This window comes from Pagrus major, chromosome 13 (genome assembly GCF_040436345.1).
Source record: "Pagrus major chromosome 13, Pma_NU_1.0".
Taxonomy (NCBI): Eukaryota; Metazoa; Chordata; class Actinopteri; order Spariformes; family Sparidae; genus Pagrus; species Pagrus major.
Window position 1 is genome coordinate 3,335,822 of NC_133227.1, and position 19,930 is coordinate 3,355,751.

General features: G+C 39.3%; 1 protein-coding gene across 2 annotated transcripts; it reads left to right on the top strand.

The window, feature by feature from the left end:
- Positions 1-1,313: 1,313 nt before the first annotated feature.
- vezf1a (vascular endothelial zinc finger 1a) lies at positions 1,314-15,698 on the top strand. 2 transcript variants are annotated; one of them, XM_073479845.1, is made up of 6 exons: positions 1,314-1,396; positions 8,101-8,846; positions 12,402-12,471; positions 12,563-12,725; positions 12,828-12,851; positions 13,282-15,698. In XM_073479845.1, the coding sequence occupies exons 1-6, from the start codon at positions 1,364-1,366 to the stop codon at positions 13,641-13,643; spliced, it is 1,398 nt and encodes a 465-aa protein (XP_073335946.1). In that variant the 5' UTR covers positions 1,314-1,363; the 3' UTR covers positions 13,644-15,698. The 2 variants fall into 2 exon arrangements, with proteins under 2 accessions (XP_073335946.1, XP_073335947.1); XM_073479846.1 differs by lacking the exon at positions 12,828-12,851.
- Positions 15,699-19,930: the final 4,232 nt, after the last annotated feature.

Below are 19,930 nucleotides of genomic sequence, written 5' to 3' on the forward strand. Positions count from 1 at the left end.
TGTCAGTTATGAAGGTCATCTGGCATTACCTACTGTAACTCCAGATGCTCTGTACCGTTCTATTGGCTGTCCGCAAGGTTGAGGGTGTCATTTGACCTCACACAGGCATCCTAATATTGCCGGCCTGCATCTAGCAAGACCTGTTATCCTGCTCCAAAAGAAATATTTGAAATTAATGAATCGGAAACAGCTACAGAAAGATGAGTGAAACATCTTTGAGACAGTTGCAAAAACACCAGTACATCAAAAATAATTAAAGACAGCTATGATTCAGAGTGAGTCACTCTTCTTGCAGGTTGAGTCAACTACATTTCAGTTAACCATTAGGTACACAGTGAAGGACAAATGTGCATTTAGCTCTGAGACAGTTCATGAATCATGAATAAACAATCATGAATGAACATATTACAACTCATCGGTAGAACGATCGCTGACAAGATATGGTTGAATTTGGTGAGACAGAAAGTCTCATTTCCCATTTTCTAAGTGCTTTAAACTATGTGGAATTTGTTTGTTTTTCCCTACACACCCAACTTTCATTTTAACAAATTATCAGCCTTAAAATGTTAGTCAAAAATGTGATAATAATCATAATATTAATATAATTTTTACCCCCCTGACCAGAAATAGGCTGATTTCCTGGAGTAAATGCACTATTACCAAATTATGTAATGCATAACGAACAAGTGTTTTATAAATTGTATGTTTTAAGGGGTATTTTCCCCGTCAGGGATCAGACTGAATGTATGCTATTTTGGTCCACTAGAGGCAATACGTGCAATTTATGAGCTCAGTCGTTTTCATTCATCCCCATCCCATGAATGAAAATAAACTGCTACGCACGCGGACTATTTCCTGCTTCGTTTAAACTGAAACACCTCTAATATGGGAAGAAACGAAACTCCCCGTATTTGTAATACTGATCACACTGTTTCCCCATTTTAATTTTCTTATAAAAAAAAACCCCAATGGAAGGTTTCTGAAATACAATCAAATCCCAGCCACATGCGACAGTAGTCGACTAACAAATGCCCCTCGCAGAATCAGCGAAAAACCATCCAGAGGGGTGTTGTAGACGTCCAAATTAGCTCTCTGATGGGAGAGGATCTATTCAAATAACCTCTTGCAAATATGTTTTAGACTAAATTTCATGTTGGCAGTCTTCTTTTATTTTTCTATGTTACATAAGCCACATAAACGATTACACTAAATCATTTTTAACATACTAAATTTAACACGCCCCCCCGAATAGTATGTAAAGTGGTTCAGCCCGCGAGGTTACCGGAAGTTGTTTCAGCTGCCATGTTTGGTTGCTTTGTTGTAGGCTTCTACTTGGTTTCCTACAGAATTAGTAAGTGTGGAAATGGAGCCGAGCTGGAGTACGTTTCTTTTTCAAGTAAGTTGACTCATTGGGAGGGAAACTGGGATCGCTCGTAAAACAACCTCGAAAATGTAAGCACAGTATATTTTAGCGGTAAAAGCAGTTTTTCAACGAGTAATGCCAGTATCAAGTAACCAAGCAAAACAATGGTATATGAATCCAGGCTTCCAGCTGTGAGGCTTGGGAATGACGCTAGAACAAAAAATCAATTCTCCCCAACGAGCGGATGAAAAATATGGCTTGTTTTTCTATGATAAAGAAAACTTAGACAATGGATGTTGAATAACTCGACAGCGTTCGTGTTTTTTTAAAGTTTGTTTAGCCAAGTCGAAGCTAGCAAAACATGCGGGATCATTTGAAGTAAGGCTGGAGACGCCACTGCACCGTTACAATCGAGACAGACCTGTTTTTTTTCTTCCCTGTGATTGAGGGCTTTGATCGGACGCCGTAGCATAATGAGATGTAACGCCGAGGAGGTTTTCTTTGTGGCGAGGATAATGCCACAGATAATTTAGATTTTTAAGTAATCCGTCTTAGTACGATTGAATAAGTGTACACTTAGGTTATCAGCTGCTGAGATTTACTAACGGCGATTCTCAAGTCCGCGGTGAACTTTCCGCTTGCCTCAGCCGGCTCGGCAGTAACTAGCCAAGTTAGCTAACGATGTTGAGGCTCCCTTTACCAAACTCGCTGGGTAATTTAGCTTAATTTGGGCGAGGCTGCCGCACTGAGCTTGCAAAACTAAACGTTACACGACCCGGTAACAAGCCCCGTAAAGCTCTCTTGTTTATTAACTCGCTATTTATTCTGGGAGACCGCGGTGGAAAGGAATTCAAACTATGCACACAACATCAGCTAACACTAGCAACCGAGGGAGCACATTTGAAATTAGCAACGACATTACGCAATTTATAAGTCCATTTTGAGCCAGAAAGTGAGTGCCGCTGTGGAGTGATATCTGCCACGGTTTAGTGGTTTTCACCGTGTACTAAGATGGAAGTCCATTGTTCAGTGAAATGAATGAAATGTTTGATTCCCATGGCCTTACTTCGGCTCAAAAAATCAAGCCTAGTGTGGAGAGGGAGTATTGGAGATGATTAAATGTTTTGCCGCGGATTCTATTGTTTGATTTTTAATGCTGGTTTCTTTCCGTTTTTGATCAATATATGAACCTTTAACCCAAGTCTTGTGATCTCGGGTGTATTTCCAAGTCTTAAGAAGATTTTCTCCCCCCCCCCATGTATTATCTATGAAGTTATGCCTAAGTATGACCTAGTGAGTCTGGAAAACTCCTCATGGGGGGAAAACTTCCTGAATGAACTGCAGCAGTTAAGTAAAACTTCCCATGCACAAAAAAAATGCTTTTTGGAATTTGATTCATTTTTAGAAAGTGGTCAGATCTACCTCCTCGCATGTTCACGACGGAGAGTTGCAGCCTGCTAAGTTCATTTTACTGCAACTTCAGATGGGTGACTGTAATTGAGAGCAGGGTCAGGTATAGATCATGAGTTCACACTGGCCGTCCCTTGCCAATGCCGGCCAATATGTGTATTTACTACTCTGTATAGTATACAGAGAAACATGTTTACTTTGTACCACTTACCATCTGCTGCAATAATAAACTAATTAACTAAATAGGTTAATAAAAATGTGTCAAACAGCTGCTGAGAGGGATTACGGGTGTGATATAGCAGAGCGACTTATAGATTAAAGTCATAGTACTTGTGTGTCATCATTCCCGGGCTACTGGAGCTGGATTCATGGAAGAAACAGTCAAGAGGATGTTGTGTTTGTAGAAGTGCCACAGGGAAGCACGAACAAAAATATGTTTGAGAACGTCTTTTTTCTCTCTGTGTATAAAGGTCTTGCTGCGCAGGCCAAAATTAACATTACTCATCCAACGTTAACACTAGGTCTGCTGAGTTTTAAGCAAGCAAGAGTTGCAAATTGTATGAATAATGCACCGTGGGATGTTTTACTCTGTTTATAATAAAGTTAAGTTATCACAAGTGTGAGGGTGCATCACCTTTTTTTGTGATATTTGTAACATTTTGTTCAGCTGTCAGAGACTGACCGCTTACTCGCATCTTTAAGCACAGTTTTTTTTTTGTATGAAAAAGGCAGCTGGACAGTGTGGCTTGTTGTGGAGTATCTGGCATCTAGCCAGACGCCCTGCATGTATTATGTACCTCGCACTGTTACTGTGTCAATCTCATGTAAATCTGTGTGCAGTTAGCATTCGGCCGCTTGACGTAAGGAAGGCAATATTTCGTTTAACTACCACCGTGCTGTGCAGCATTTTTAGTTTTAAAGTTCTCCACTCTGTAGCCATTTTATAGATGGGTACTTTATTTAGAGGTGTAGATTTAAAGATGATGATTTACATATTCTTGTTTAAATTCTTTGTCAGGCTTTTTAGATTATCTATATTGTTGTGTAAATGAGCTTGAATATTACCATAATGGCAGCTGTATCGCCTCCTATTTTTGATAAATCTGCAATATATTAAAAATCCAATATCTGCCAGAGCCCTGGTGAATCATGTTGTTAAACCAGTTTGAATCTAGATGCGCAGTGATAGACCAATAATTCTGTAGGGATAAAGAAAGAAACAGGAAAACCCTGAAGAGTGCCCCAAAGTGAGAAAGTCATATTGCACTCCTTATGTGCCTTAAACTCCATTCTGACTTCCCCAGGAGACTGCAATAGCCTCTCAAACGCTGTATAAATTGTATTATAATAACAGAAAAATGTTTTTTTTTTGTTTTTTAAGTGCTGCTAATTCATTCATTCCGGAGGGGTCTGGCCGATTTTAATGCATTTGGCCGACAAGTTCCCAAATGTCTAAAAGAGAATGATGTTCAACAGGTGGACACGTTATACTGAAAATGTTAACGGTTTGAAAGATTGACTCATGTTAAACTAATAATCTTGCCTTTACAAGGAGACATGCACCATAAACATAATTCAAAGAAAGCTGTTAGGGGTGCACCTGGCATTTGGAGGCCATTTTGTTGACTTGTTGGTATAAGTCTGTTACTTAATCCAGTAAACAACTGGACAAATTTCATATTAGATATTCACATTCAGTGCAGTTTAAATTACATTTGAAATTGAATTAATAGATTTTTTTTTTTCCACAGGCGACAGAAACACATTAAGTCAAGCTTTAATGACAGCCAAGTAATGACTTGCGTGATAGCAAACACTTGCACTTCAGGCGGACATGAAGCAACATTATCAATTATTGACAAAGTCCAATGTTTTAGCTCTGTTTTGTTCTTTACTATCACCTGAATATAACTAGACTGCTAGATGCTCACCAACTAGCCATTAACTGTTCCTGTCTGCCATTTGGTGCTAAGCAGTTAGCTTTACCATAGGGTTTTATCATTGCTTGTTTTGCTTGAAATGGCTGCATCCTGACAAACAACCTCTATTTGAAAGTAATTTGATTCTGTTTATATAAATATATTAATGGATCGTGCTTGAGCAATAGTCAGAACTTTAGGTTTAAGTTCCTGTGCCAGAGGTTGTTGCAACATTTTCTCACTTGCCCAATCCATTTGCAAAGTTAGAATATATGAAAATAGGCTTGATAGTGCCAGTAGGACATGTTTCATCAGTTTCATATATTGTACTGCTCATTCATGTTCCAAGTTTTTACCGAAGACCTTTTTTGAGGTAGACATTGTGGCTTGTCATAGCAGGAAGAGCCTAGCTGAAACAAATTTTGCAATAATGGCTCAAATGTGTCCCGGTGAGCCAGCATGCACAATACCATGGCCCCAAAACTAGCTCATCTAAAAGGAATGCAGTGATTTCTAATGTAATAATTACACGTGTACTTTTCCTGCTATAAACAAGCCAAAATATCTGCTGTGAAAAATGTGTATTATCTTTCTGAATTGTAGTAATAATCACCTCTTGGGCAAACAAAAGCTGATAACTATGGAATGTTGGTGAACATTACTGCATAGCACAGATTCAAATTATAGACAACTTTAGGGGTCTAAACAGTATTTTACATCACTGTTACAACGATTACTCGCCAGGTGTTTTCATCACTATTTGTGTTAGTAACTGCAATGGTTATGTTGGCAGAGGGTGAACTTTGCCGTGATGCCAAAAATCATAGATCAGTCTGTGTCATAAAGCATGCTTCACTATAGATGTACTGTATGTCAGATATCGGGTTTCTATTTTAAATGCTTGTTCATTCTTGATCAGTTACCTTCCATCTGAATGTTTTTTCGCGCATAGTACCTCCTTCTAAAGTCCCGGTTGTGGCCACTTTTAAGAAATGTTTGCCGTTTTCTTGAATCAAGAGAGCTCTTTGTGCTCTCACGTGATACACGTTTCATAGATTTTAAACTGCGTTACATCTATCAGCTGTTTGGCATCTACTCTTTGTTCCTGACAGGACTGTTTGCTATGGGATGTTGTAATAAATGCCATCACTTTTAAAGGTTTTGGCTCATTGATTTCAGTGTTATGGGGAGACAGATGACGTGGGTAGAAATGGCTTATATCATCCTCTTGCATGATGCAGTCCAACCCCAGGCTAAAGAATTAATATATCAAAACCTCCACAAACATTTCGCTCACTCCTAGCAGAACTGAAATACCTCTCCTTGCAACCGACAGCAGCATCAAACATTGCACTGAATTGCTGCAGTATTTGTTTAGCTTTACAGGCTGTGAAAAAAATCCACAAGGATTACAAACATTACAGAAGTGATGTTTTGTAAGGACTCGTGTCAACTCAGCAAAGGCCCTGAGTAGCAGCCAGATTTCAGAACTTGTAAACAACCTAGAACAAACTCATAAAATAGGGGAGAGAAAACATATCCCTGAAAAAACAAATAATATATTTATAAGTATAAAGTATGCCTCAGCATTATTTCCCCGCCTACCCTTCGTTTTTATGTTATCAATTATTGTTTTGTTTAGTAAAAACAGGGATTTTTTTTTGCAAGCAGCTGTAAAGTGTGACACAAAAGATTTCAGAGACAGTGCATAATCTGACTCAGACCATGAGCTCAATTCAAGTCTACAGTGGCCCGTGGAGCCATCAGGACACTCCCTCCATTTTGATGTTATTTATGAGGGAGCAGCCCCAGTTGTCAGAGCGCATTTGTGTCAAAATGGTCAGAGCTGCATGAAGGCACAGCAGCTTACAGGCCCTGCACCTCTGTGTAGAGGCAGGCCGTCTGCAGCGGCTGTGTCTGCTGCTCACAAGCTTCACAAAGAGGGTTCCCGGCTGGTACCCCCCTCTGCCCCCCCACCCCTGGTGTGCCAGCGGACTGGCATGATGATGACTAATCCTGGAAGGTGGCAAGTGTGAGCAGGTGCTTAGACAAATGGATGGGTGGGCTTTGGTGGCATTCTCCACGAGTTCCCAGGTCCCATTGCATATGAGGGAATGACGGCTAGTTTAGTTGAGTAGTGTGTGGATAAACAATGTCCCTGTCTCATGAATAGATGAGCCAAATCAATGAAGATGAGCATACAAAGATCCCCCGCTGAGGCATCACTGCTCAGATTTGTGTCTCTCACAATAGGCTAGATGACATAAGGAGGACATTGTGTGGTTCATTTTTCTTTTCTCTCCACTGCCTCCTATTTTGCAACTCCTTTCTTGGCTGGCCTTCTTCGATGGATGATTGAACCTCAAAGGGAAGGGTCAAGCATTTCACCTTGCCCTTTCTTGCTGGTGGCTGACAACATAGTTGTCTTGACTGTGTCCGTTTACCGAAACAGCAGTGTTAACGAGATGCACTTTTTATGTCGGATGTTGGAAAAAAAGATGACTACAGTTACCCCCAGACTTAAACAGATGTATTGAATTAAAGTATTTTTTACCTTACAGGCTTCTGCAGGTCTGCAGGGAAGTTTGAATTAATAGAAACTAATGATTTACCAAAAACACTCATCCTTGCCAGTTCTGTGTCTGCATTCCCTGATAAATTTCAATGGATGTAGGCAGGTTAGTCCTGAGGTTAACGGGAATCTAAGGAATTTCATAATGGGGGTAAGCAACTCGTTAAAAACTGATCTGACCTGTGTCCAAATGTAGGTTAAGCCTAATTTCTAACCTTAAAACTTAACTAATCTAAGCTGACAAACACCAATCTTTATCAATAGCTGCTCCGCAATAAAAGCCATAATTTTTCTTTTGCTGTTTTTACTTTTAGGTGACTGCGTAGGAAGTGTTAAATTTGAAGGCAGCTACAAGAGCCATGTCTTCTCACTGAGCTCTGTAGCTGAGCTAATGGGTTGCTCTTCAGTGCACTGGTCTCTGCCGTGCCTCTAATTTGGTATGCTTGCTTTGCAGTCACATGATGAATCAGCACCGTCATGATGGGATCGTTTTTCATTCAGTATATTTGGATTCTTTTGCATTAGTGGCACGCTGCATGCTCCAGTGCCCATTTTGTATTCTGTAAGATCTCCCTTATCCTTGTTGTTTTCATGGATTTGTAATTCTGATGCAGGCATTGGGAAGTTGAAACGACACAGTAGGGAATTATTATTGTTTTGAGTTGGGCTTGACCAGTTATCGGATAAGTTATATTTGGATATTTGGCATTTTTCCATTATCAGAATCTGTTTTTTAATAAGATTGCAGGTAGAATAAATTAATTAAAAACATGTGTGGAAGTAATCTAGGTTCAACATCATATTAAAACTCTATATTTGTGTGTTTGTTTCTTTAGCAGGCCAATGAAGCCCTCCACCACCAGCACCATGTGGCCCAGAACAGCCTTCTGCCACTTCTTAATGCAGGAGCTGAACCTATTGACCAAAAGCCTATCCTGCCCATCCAGATAGACCAGAAGCCCCCTTCCAGTGCCGCCGATCTCCTCAAAGACAATGTGGCCAGCGGAGGAGGTCAACGTCCGCCAGTGCCTGTCATAAAGAAGGAACACAAAGGCAAGACACCTTTCGTCTGTGGTTACTGCAACAAGGCCTTCCGCGACAGCTACCACCTGCGGCGCCATGAGTCCAGCCACACCGGCATCAAGATGGTGTCACGGCCAAAGAAGACCGCCCAGACAGCCCCCACCATGGTGCCAATGATCTCCACCATGCCGCGAGAGAACAACGGCCAGCCTTCCTACATCTCCACGGTAGCAGGGATCCTCTCCACAGCAACCACTTCGGTTTCCTCCAGTATCATGACATCATCTGCAATGGGCAACCAGCCACAGCAAAACATGCCCAAGAAACCCGCCAAACCTGTCAAGAAGAACCACGGCTGTGAGATGTGCGGCAAGGCCTTCCGTGATGTCTACCACCTGAATCGCCACAAGTTGTCCCATTCAGACGAGAAGCCTTTTGAGTGCCCTATCTGCCAGCAACGCTTTAAAAGGAAGGACCGGATGACCTACCATGTTCGCTCTCATGATGGAGGAGTCCACAAGCCCTATGTTTGTTCTGTGTGTGGAAAAGGCTTTTCCAGGTAAGGATCCCATTTTAGGCTTTTCAAAATGTAGCCTTTTTGATCTAGACGTCCTGCAATGTTGTGACTAATACGAAATATGTATGTGTTGTGTGTAGTGTTTCTAATATGGGAACAATGACCGCTTTCAGTATTTCTGCGGGTAATGCAACTGACAAGCACACACTTGTTTTGTGAACAAGCCTGTTTTTCTCTTAAATCTTTTAAAAGTGTCTTACAACAATGATATGTTTATTGTTCCACAACGTAGTTATTCAAAGTTCTCTAATACTGATTTTATCCAGAAAATTTACTTTTTACAATATTTGAGCTATCAGTAAAATGTGGAGAAAATGCTAGAGTGACTTTTAAATGTGTAGACATATTTTCTTCATGCTGCCAGACAGACTTGTCAAAGTAAGTCAGACTGGCAAACCCTCAGCAATGAATGGCTGCTAAGTGCTAGCAACAGATTTCATGGGGAGATTATATTACCCGTTTCAAATGTCTTTCTACATTCCTTATATAGCTCTTGAGGTTGCAGAATAAGTTACGTTCCCTCCTAGACCAATTACATTAAGGTGAAAAAAGAATGACATGCTTAGTACATCAAGAGGCAATTTAAGTGGACTTAAAATGTCCTAAACTTCCACTGATATGTCAGTCAGTAGTTATGAAAATATTTGGTTTTATTTGTTCAAGGCTTAGTCGGTTAATAGACACAATAGTTAATAGACTTTACTAAGTAGAATGCAGTCCCCCTCAAATCCATTGTGGAGCAGGAACTGAAGCATCTGTTTCTGGTATTATTCACTGCTGTTATCCAGCTAAATCAGCTTCTTGAGACAGGTCCAGTGCAGCCCAAGACTCCCACAAACATAACTGGAAGTGTTTTCCAATGGGGGGCCAGCTGGGGATCATGACCTTGTCGCTGCACTAGCCACTGGTTTGTTTGTGATGCGTCTTTAGTGCGAGTGTCTAGGCCGGTGAATCTCTGAGTTAAACTCTCCCAGTGAAAAGAAAAGCAAAAACAAAAGGCTTGCAGCTCTTCTGTATGAATCAGAATTTCTGAGTGTGTCTAAGGAGGTGTTCGGTTGGTAATGGGATCAGCAGCAACACTGCACAGTGACAATAGCAAATACTTAAGTGGTGAGAAAATGGGGGACAAATGCAAAAGCAGATTGTTTTTACAACTCCTCTAGTTTATCCATAAGCTTTCAATCAACATGTTACAAGGCTATTGTAAACAGGAAGCATGCTTCTGAGATCTCATTTATTCTTATGTTAGTGTAGACGGAAAGTAATTTCACCCTCTGATGGTTGCATTGAAGGGTCAGAAAGGAAAGACTTGGCTTGTCTGCGTGGAATTTAAAAATAACATAATGACAAACAAATTCTAACAAACATACCTTTTTTGACTTTGTACTTGGCAGTCCAAAAATTAGCTTTTGCTTTGTTTCAAGTAAGAAAAACATGCTGACTAAACTGAAGTGTAACCTTATACTTTATATTTATACTGTTTGCAATTAGAATGTTTTTTTGGCAGTGAATACAAAGGGAGGATTTATTGTAACAAAGAATGCAATCGCCAGATGCTACATTTTTTTCTGCTTTATCAGCGGCTCACTGAACAGTGTCCCTGTTGCTCGTAGCATGACTTGTATGTTTGAGTTATTCGGTCGCACCATGATCTTATATAGACGGGTTATTGTATAGCCATTTACTGTTCATGTAGCCTCCCAGTGGCTGTGTTTCCATATTTATAGTTGTGTAGCAGTTTGGATTTGTACTTGTACTGACCCCCCACGCCATTTTAACCACATGTTTAAACAGTCGCACATGGGAGAGCACCAGTGGTAGAGTATCAAGGGAGGGGGAGGCGTCACTTGTCACTTTGCGGTTCCCGCCAGCATGTCACAGACTCCCTTTCCCCTGGGAATTCAGTGAACCATGTAGTAATGTTCAGGTCAACACATTTACTATGTAGTGAATAAATATTTTGTCTAAGAAGGTCTCTGAAGGTGGCTTCATATTTAGATTTATCAACACTTTGCTATCTTTTGCTATCTATTAAGCCAGCATATCTGGTGTATGTTAGTCGGCATGCAGTGAATATTAATAACATCAGATGAGTTCTGTGCTGAAACACAACTTCAACAAAAACATCAGCAGTGTTCCCTAGTCAGCCAAGCTGTAACATTAGCACTGTGCTTTGTAGGGCAGTTTCAGGCATGCCTCCAGCACAGTGACGTGGGGTAGGGATTCATCAGCATACTGGAAAGTGAGAATGGGGACTGAATAACAGGGCACTGAGTCACTGCCACTCAGCCAGATATGTAGGCAGGCACTGTCTGGAGTCTGAGCTCCTCGTCAGTGGGACAAAAAATAAAAGAAGGAAAGAAAAAAAAAAAAACCTGATTCCGGTTCATGGCACTACTGAGAAGACTCCACTTGACTCCTCTAGTTTAAAAAAAATCCAGCAGCATGAAACTTCTTTCCGGTTTGGGAGCAGCTGCCAGCGCTGTAACCCTTACTCACTCCATTATGGCACTTCTAACATGATTCAGCTCACAACTTCAGTAGAACTAACAAGCTGACCGACGAGGATCAGTGCCAAGAAGAATTTGTGAAAGCTGGAGTTTCAGTGTAAAGGTCAAGAAGCAAAGAACAGTTTTTTTTTTGTTTTTTTTTCTTCAACCGCTGATATGCAGTGAACAGCAAATTATACAGAAGAACGCTGAGAGATGTGTTGTCATCATGTTTTTTGTTATTTTTAACTTTCAGTTATACACAGATTTTTTTTTTTGTATAAGCGCTTACTTTAGGACACCATGAGTATTTTAATTATAAAAGGTAACATTGTGTGGATAAAAGTTTGTTTAGTTGTTTAAGTATCACCTGTTATTGCCAGGGATTTGTCATTTTAATACATACAAGGTTTCATGTGAAAGAATTAAGTAAATGTTGGTTATCAAACTTCAGTTAGAGAGCAAGAAGTAATGTGCATTTATATTTCCAATCATTCAGAACCAGGGTTGTGACTGATTGCTCACATGTTTTCCATCACTGTCAACATGCTTTTAATATTTTATTAAAATTCTTAACCGTTAGATATACAATAATGATATCCTCTGAGAGAGATCTTGTGCAAACTCGGTCTAGTATTTTCTTGGAAACTACCAACTAAATTCCTGGAAATTCTCAGTAACATTCTCTTCATATTTCTGTAAGTAATGCCAAGGCTGCAGGAAATAAACTGTACTAGTGTAGTGAAATGCTTAACTGTCAGTAAACAAGTGGAACATGTAGAAAATTGCCATCTTGGTGTGGTGCGTTTTTGAAACTAGGTCAAACTAATTCATGCTTGATTGATCATGGAGAATTGACCGCTACTGACTGAAATTTTAGGGATCTTTTTTTTGTGTGTGTGTGTGTGTGCTCATCCCCTCATTATCAAAGCAAACAGAGCACATCCGAGCACACATTTCTGCTCTTACATGTAAATAAAGGTTGTTCATGAGGCTTTTCTCTAAGTCTAAATATTAAATGTGTTATTGTTTTCTTTATCAACTCTAGGCCAGACCACTTGAGCTGCCATGTGAAGCATGTGCATTCATCAGAAAGACCGTTTAAATGTCAAGTAACGGTAAGAGTCATTACTGTCGGCTCCATTATTATTTTGATTATTAGTGTTGTTGTTGTCGTTGTACTCCACTGACCCTTAACCCCGTCTGCAGGCCTGTACCTCTGCTTTCGCCACCAAAGACAGACTCCGTTCCCACATGATCAGACATGAAGGCAAGGTGACCTGTAGCATCTGTGGGAAGATGCTCAGTGCGGCCTACATCACCAGCCACTTGAAGACTCACGGACAGACCAACTTCAACTCCTGTAACAAAGGTTTGCCTGTCAAACAAATACCCCTAACATCACAATACTGAGGGTGTGCAGTTGAGTCAGGAAAAGATGTCCAATTCTCATAATCAGTTCTTCTTTTTACAGGCTTCTGTAACACTATCTCTCAGTGTGAGTTTTCTCTTTTGTTTTTGTTGTTTGATGTTATTACATGAATTATTTCAAGTTAAATGTGATGATATTGAGTGGAAATACCTTGTTATTATATGAAACATTTTTATAATTTATTTAAACATTTATATTTTATAATAAATAAATTATGCCGTAAAATGATAAACATTTGAACAAGATTTAGAAAAGTTTCTTGTTATGACATGATAAGTTTGTATTCGCGTTAATGCGAAGATATCTTGTAGTAATGTAAAAAAAAACATAATTTCTTATTGATCCATTCTTCTTGTTCTGGTGTGGCAGCAATAAGCTTCCGTAGTTATGAGGGTGTTGCCCTTTATTTTACCTTTTTATCTTTTAATCAATGAACAAATATTTTGAGTGACTGCAGGGCAACAGTTAAATACTCTTTCCTGTGTTTTCTTTCCAGATGGAAATGATGTCTGCAACTCTGCCTCAGCTACACCTGTGACCATTTCTGCCCCCATCACCTCGGCGATGAACCGGAGCCACAACAACAACCCCGTCACCATAGCTGCCCAAATGAACATTAGCACCAACACCGTCAACATTACATCTCCAGTCAGCCTTCAGCACCCAGTCACCATCACCGGGCCTGTCAACATTGCCTCCGTCAACATCCCTGCCTCGGCGTCCATGAATATAGCCCACCCGGTCGCAATAACGACCCCCATGCCCATGAATATGGCCGGGCCGCTCAACATCGCCATGCGGCCAGTGGATAGCATGTCTTTTCTCTCCCAAGTCTTGCCTTCTTCCCCACCTTGGTAAAAAGGAGAGAGAGCGTTGAACTGGCCAGAGAGAAAGGGAAAATGAAGTAAACCAAGAGACTCCTGTCCACATGCTTTGCACCTCGAGCCGAGCTCTTTCTCCCCCTGAACAACGTTTACTTCACCAAACCCTGAAGTGAATATTTACATGAGCTGTGCGGTCGGTAGGAGCTCCCCCAAGTCACAGCTGCGTCCCAACTAATGTAAAGAGGCTGGCACGAGATGCAGAACACTTGAGTAGAAGTCGAGTAGGATTTATCTTGAAATCAGGAGACTTAGAGTAGTCAGTTAGAATGATGAAACTGTGATTTGTACCATGACAAATGAGAGGTGAGGATCCCTCAAGCACCTTGAGGACCCCGTAGGAAAACACACCCGTGCTTTTGTAAAAGGGAGATGAGACATGGACTAAAGCAATAACTATAAATTGCTGTTTTTGATGTTTTACAAGTTCTCTCCCGAAGCCTCTGGGTGTTGCTTTGTATGTTGTTTTTTTAACTATAGCCTGCTAATCACTATCTATTTAATGTTATAGGAAATGAGTCTAGTAAAAGGGACAGCAGCTTCCACTTGCATGGAAGAATATTTTTTCACAGTGCTATAGCTTTTTTTTCTTCTGAGATAGTAGGTATGCTCTTGAGGTACAGTGACTAACTTGTACAGTTGACATAGTAATGTATTTTCATGTCAGCATTTTAATTTTTGCTTTTGTCATTCGAGGGGATATCTCGACACTGTCCTCTTGACAATGAAAATATTTGTACTTTGTTTTCTATTTGTATGGAAATGCAAAGGTTTGTTTTTATTTGCCTATTTGTAGTTTATTTTTTTCCATGAAGTCAGAATGGAATGAGTCTTGCACTGAAAGCATATCCTACATACAGGTGAGCAGCAGTATTATCAAAGATCAAATTGGAGTCTTAAGTGTTTTGGTTAGCCAGCCTGCACTTGAGGGCCATCTAGTGGCTGACCATGGAAAGGCCTGGCCTTGTAGTGAAGCTTTTTCAGGCTGTTACTGTCATCATAATGGTGACTAATTAGTTTTGTCTGACTCTTCTGTACACTGTTTTTTTTTGTTTTGTTTTTTTTAAATCATTTATCTCTCATAGCCCCTAGATGATACTAAGGACCCCTCACTCAGGAAACACCTAAAAGCCCATAACTCATGAATTTGGTTCCTTCTTAAATTGAGTATATCTACCATTTTTCTTGATTCTTGACTTCTTCATGTTCTTTTTTTAGATTTCCAAAATCATTTGGCATTAAGGTGCTAAGATTTGTCCAGCCTTCCATCAGGGACAAGAAGTCCAACAACTATTGATTTTAAACATAGCCGTCCATTTAAAACATTGTCAAGTTCAGCTCTGGCTGCACAGTTATGTAGCTGAGTTCTGAATAGGTTTGATGAAATGCAAGTTTGTGTCCATTAAAGTAATGGGACAAGAATTGATGTTGCATGATCCCAAACACTGTAGCTGTTGAACATTAAGTATTTTTAATGAATGCCATGTGATCTCAACAGTGTTGCAACTCTTCGAGTTGAGACAGTTTATACTGAAAAATGCAATATGCATGTTTGTCATTTTTCCCAAGTTTTGTTTTAAACAAAATATTAGTGTAGCTTTTTTTGTTATTATGCATTTACGTAGATACACTATGATAGCCTGTTTGCCAAATTTGATACAAAAATATGTTAAACTGAACAATTCTCGTGGAATCGAACATCTCTTTATTTTTAAGGAAAACAAATAATTGGAAATTCCAGGACCCTTGTGGAAGCAGTTGAATGTATATCTTTGTACAAAACTATTTTAGTTCCAAGGATACGGTAGTTACAATAGATGTGAAAGATAAGATAACCTTTTTTATAAATCTTTTGTATTAGAACATTAACAATGGTAATTTTGTATATATGAGAGGCTAGGCTTTCTGATTAGCAGAAAGGTCAAACATTCCTACATTTTTTTTAAATGTACGTTTGTCAAATTATTACATAAACATGCGCAATGTTATGTGCCTTTTATTTGGGTTGTCTAAATAAAAGAAAACTATCAAATGTGTTCTATGTATTAAGTAATGTTCCGTATTGAGAAAGCACGGCTTCAAATAGATGAGTTTATTACTATTCATTTCTTTGGTAGAAAATTTCCTGTGTTTCAGCTTTTATTTGGTTTATGAGCACTTACCATCCAACACAAACTTTTTAATGCCTTGGCAGGTATGCATGTTTAGTGCTTGAGTTTTACATTTTGTAAACAATGAAACTACTCTAAATACATTTTAAAAAATAAATAAATAAATAACCAGACTTAATGAGGAACATCAACTCAAGGCCATCCTTGATTTACCACTTCCTGTTATCGAACAATTTCCAAAACACATTGCTAATGGTCTAACTGTAGTTAGACCATTTGTTGGTCAAGTGTTGGAGTTTCCCCATCAGCCATTTCAGTTTCTGAATGAATATATAGTCCTTTTCCATGACATTGTTAAGACCACATTGACCATACTTTTACTAAATTTAACCTAGTCTTGCTGGTTGTGGGAAAGGCAGCTTCATTAGGTTAATGTTGCAAAGCATCCACAAAATAGAACTTGGCTCTAGCTGGGGCTGAAAGTTGGCAACTAAGTAAGCTAGCTGATGAAGAAAGACAAACATCTGTTAATAAGCTTAAGTTCCAAATATTTGTAGTACTGAGATGACACGAGTGCTGCTGTGCCATGTCTCCTGGAATATAAGTAGATTACTTGCTAAACTGATAGCCATAACAACTACATTTCAGAGGAAAATCACATTTTTACTGTATTCCATTTATCAAACAGCTGGTGTAAACGTAAGCAGTTAATTTAATTTAAGGTTTTAAATTAAAATAAATAACATGCATTTTATAAAATACATTAACAGGTGGTTACCATCTTTTTTGGGCTTGTTGACGATTACCAAAAAAGAAAAAGATGCGTCTAATTTGAGCCCCATGTCATGTTACTTACATGCTGTCAAATTTATACTCAAAACAAATGCGGTGGCAGCATATCCCCAGAATAACAGCTAACTGCTGCTAACTGTAGCTACCATTAGCTAGGTATCTTAGTTAGCAGTGCAGCTAGCAGTTCAGACTGGGAGCTCGGGCACCAGGGGCGTCTTCGTGTTTACATAACTAGCATAGGAGCTTTGAACAGGTATGGAGCTAGTTGGTTAGCATGCTTACTCCAGTAGAATCCCTGCAACACAATGCATAGATGCTATAATGAAAAAACTGTTGTTTTGTTACATTCTGTTGATAAATTGAGTTAATCTGTACATATTGCAGGTTTAAACGAATATCAGTTTCAAATACATTTTTAAAAGACAAAGTTCAGTTACAGAGAGCGAGAGAGTGCATTTAAGCTCAAAGAAAAATTAAAAAATATGTTAACATTACAATATACAGTTACACTGTCTGCGGGGCCAGACTGGGTTAATAATTCAGACCAAAAAACCAACCGCCTCCCCGGCCACACATTCAAACCAGACCAACTGTTGAACTGTGCTCGTGTTGAATTGGTCTGCTCTGTCTTCTCTGATCTCACTCATTGACAATTTGTTTTCACCCACAGAGCTGCCTCTGTCAATATTCAATTCTAAACAGCGTAGCTCATGAAAATCCCTCGAGGGCAGCTGTTTCTGAGACGGCAGCGCTGCCACATCTGGCACAAACGATCATACAACATTCAGAGTCTCTTAGATCATGCAGCTTGCCCACTGCCCAGTCAAACCGCTGAAGCTCTTGTGCTGCCTGCATGTTTACTGAGTTGCAGTCAAACAGTATGGAAGCCCATAGGTAACTTTATTAAATTGATATTTAATTTGAAAATGAAAATGTAGGTCCAGAAGCAGGTGTTATTGTATGCCATTAATGTCCATTGTAGGTTAACATGATACAAAGATGATTCATTTTATTTAATATGTTTTCAAAATAGATGCTTTCTTTCTAATTCACATCAACTTCTTTAAAGAGTTTCAAGGAATCAAAGTCATTTGCTGGATTCTAGATAATAATCTGTTTCAAGTTACATTGTGTAATATGGCGTCGTATATCGTGTATGCTTGATTTGAAAAGACGTTATTTACAGCCTTTATTTAAGATGGAATATTCACTTTAGCTGCTGAGCTAGTAGCATTAGCGCTCAAACTGTCTGTAGTGAGTGCATGAGCTTGACCGCGCCTCAAGGGTGTCAATGATCAATTCAAATCAATTCGGGATGTCTGGGAGTTCTGAAAACCTGGATTATGCTTAACGAGTTTATGAAACCATTTTATGTTTGTTTTTGTTTTGTTTTTTAAATCTTAAGTCCCCATCTACTTCAGTTGTTTAGGAGACCAAAAAGACACAACATTAGCATGGTGCTGAGTAGATAATGTCTAAATTTTTAATTTTTGTGCGAGCTTATCCTTTAATGCTTTTTGCAGTACACAGTTGTCCAGCAGATGGTGTCGTCTGTGCATATTTCACTGCCCTGTGCCACTGGCGTCCTAGTTTTATCCACCCCTTGTTCCCACTGTAAGGAATAATCCAAATGGTCTCCAATGTGGGCATATTGATTTACATTCTAATGTGTGATGGCAGTGAGTTGACTCACTTTGAATTTTATTTGGCCTGAATGACATTTATTCTGTGGTGTGTACGCTGACTAACGCAACTGAGACATACAGAGACACTCCAGAGAACAGTATCTGGTGGAGGATATCCTGGAGTTGACCACATATATGTCTGCGATGGACCAATTTACTTTTAAGTCAAATGTGCAGAGGCAGTTGACTCTTTTGATTGCAACACAAGGTCTGGCAATGTAACATCCTACTTCATGTCATATCCATCTGAAGGTATTGACAATCCTAAAGGTCAGTAAGAACAGACAGGCCGGATGCAGATCTCAAGCAATGTCTGTTTGTTTTTCTCTTGAGAGTCTAGTGGAGTTCAACAGCTAAGGCTTCGGCACGTCTCATGCTGGTACAAGACTGAAGCCCAATACTTTTTCTCTGGTCCCCCCCCCCCACCTCCATGTTTCCTCCACCTTTTGTTTTGCAGCTGTATGTATGCAGTAAAAATAGTAAAGGTTAGAGGACTGCCTTGTCCCTTAATAGCAAAAAAAAAAAAAATCACTTGGCCGCTCTGTACGGTGGAGAGTTCAGCTGGAGTTCACGGGAGGCCTGCTCTGTCTGACTTCCTGTTTTCTTATTAATGTAATGATATCAAACAGACAATGGGCGTGGATATATGTTCTAGATTTTTTTTTTCTTTTTCCCAAAGGACTTTAAAATATATTCAAATGAAGATATTTAAGCTACTGAGCACTCCTTGGTATCTTTTTAAAACTCTGATAAAATTGACTTACTGTAAGTGTTTATTCAGCAATGAGAATAGGAAAGACGAATGATAACTACTTACTGCTGAACCCGTCTAATTACGAAAAAATCACTGACTGAATGGACAAAAATTTGTAATTTAACATACAAGTAAGAAAAACAAATAACAGAGATTAAAATAATAATATTATAATTACAATATACTGTGATACCAGCATGATGCTGCTCTTACTGTCCCACACCAAAACACCAGTTGGCATTTAATTCAGCTTTAATCACAACAGGTCTGCATAGTCAGAAATGTGCAGTTCCCCTTGAATTGCTCTGGGCCAAGGCTGCTCAAAGCAGGGCCCACAGAACAAAGTTGGGCCTCCATGAGAGTTGATTTGGCCCCGCCAGATGTTTCTAACAAAAATAAATAAAGAGATGAATAAAAGTAATTACAAAAATTACTTTATGGTAATATAAATCAATGTGTATGATGTCATTTTTGTTTTGTTTGTTGGTTTTTTGAGGTAAAAATGCTTTTTAAATAGTAAAAATATGAATCTTTTCTGATAATCTGAACATGGTGGGCAAACATGGCGAGTTACACTTTGTGCAGGAAGTCAGTCAATGAAGGTTATTTGGGATCATGGTGCCATTTTACATGTAACAATACAATGCAATAGGTGTTTCCTTTTGGTGCGTTGTCCACCATTAAGTTTCAGTTTTGGCCCTCCAAGGGAAAAGTTTGGGCACCCCTGCTATAGAACAGGGAACTGGGAACCTTGTTGCAGAATTTCCTACTAAATACATGAAGTTAATGGGTGAGGGTAAGTAAAATGGTCTTACACTTTGACTTATGACTCGTATAGCTTTTAGGAAAAACTTAAAAATGTAGTTTTAATGTTCACTTTCATCAGTAGGATGATAAAAGGAATGTTCACCACACATATATC

Bases quoted from the DNA above. Each gene is read 5' to 3' on its own strand.
- vezf1a (XM_073479845.1), top strand. From the start codon at position 1,364: ATGGAGCCGAGCTGGAGTACGTTTCTTTTTCAA. The intron at 1,397-8,100 runs GTAAGTTGACTC...TTGTTTCTTTAG, and splicing joins GGAGTACGTTTCTTTTTCAA to CAGGCCAATGAAGCCCTCCA. The intron at 12,472-12,562 runs GTAAGAGTCATT...CCCCGTCTGCAG, and splicing joins CGTTTAAATGTCAAGTAACG to GCCTGTACCTCTGCTTTCGC.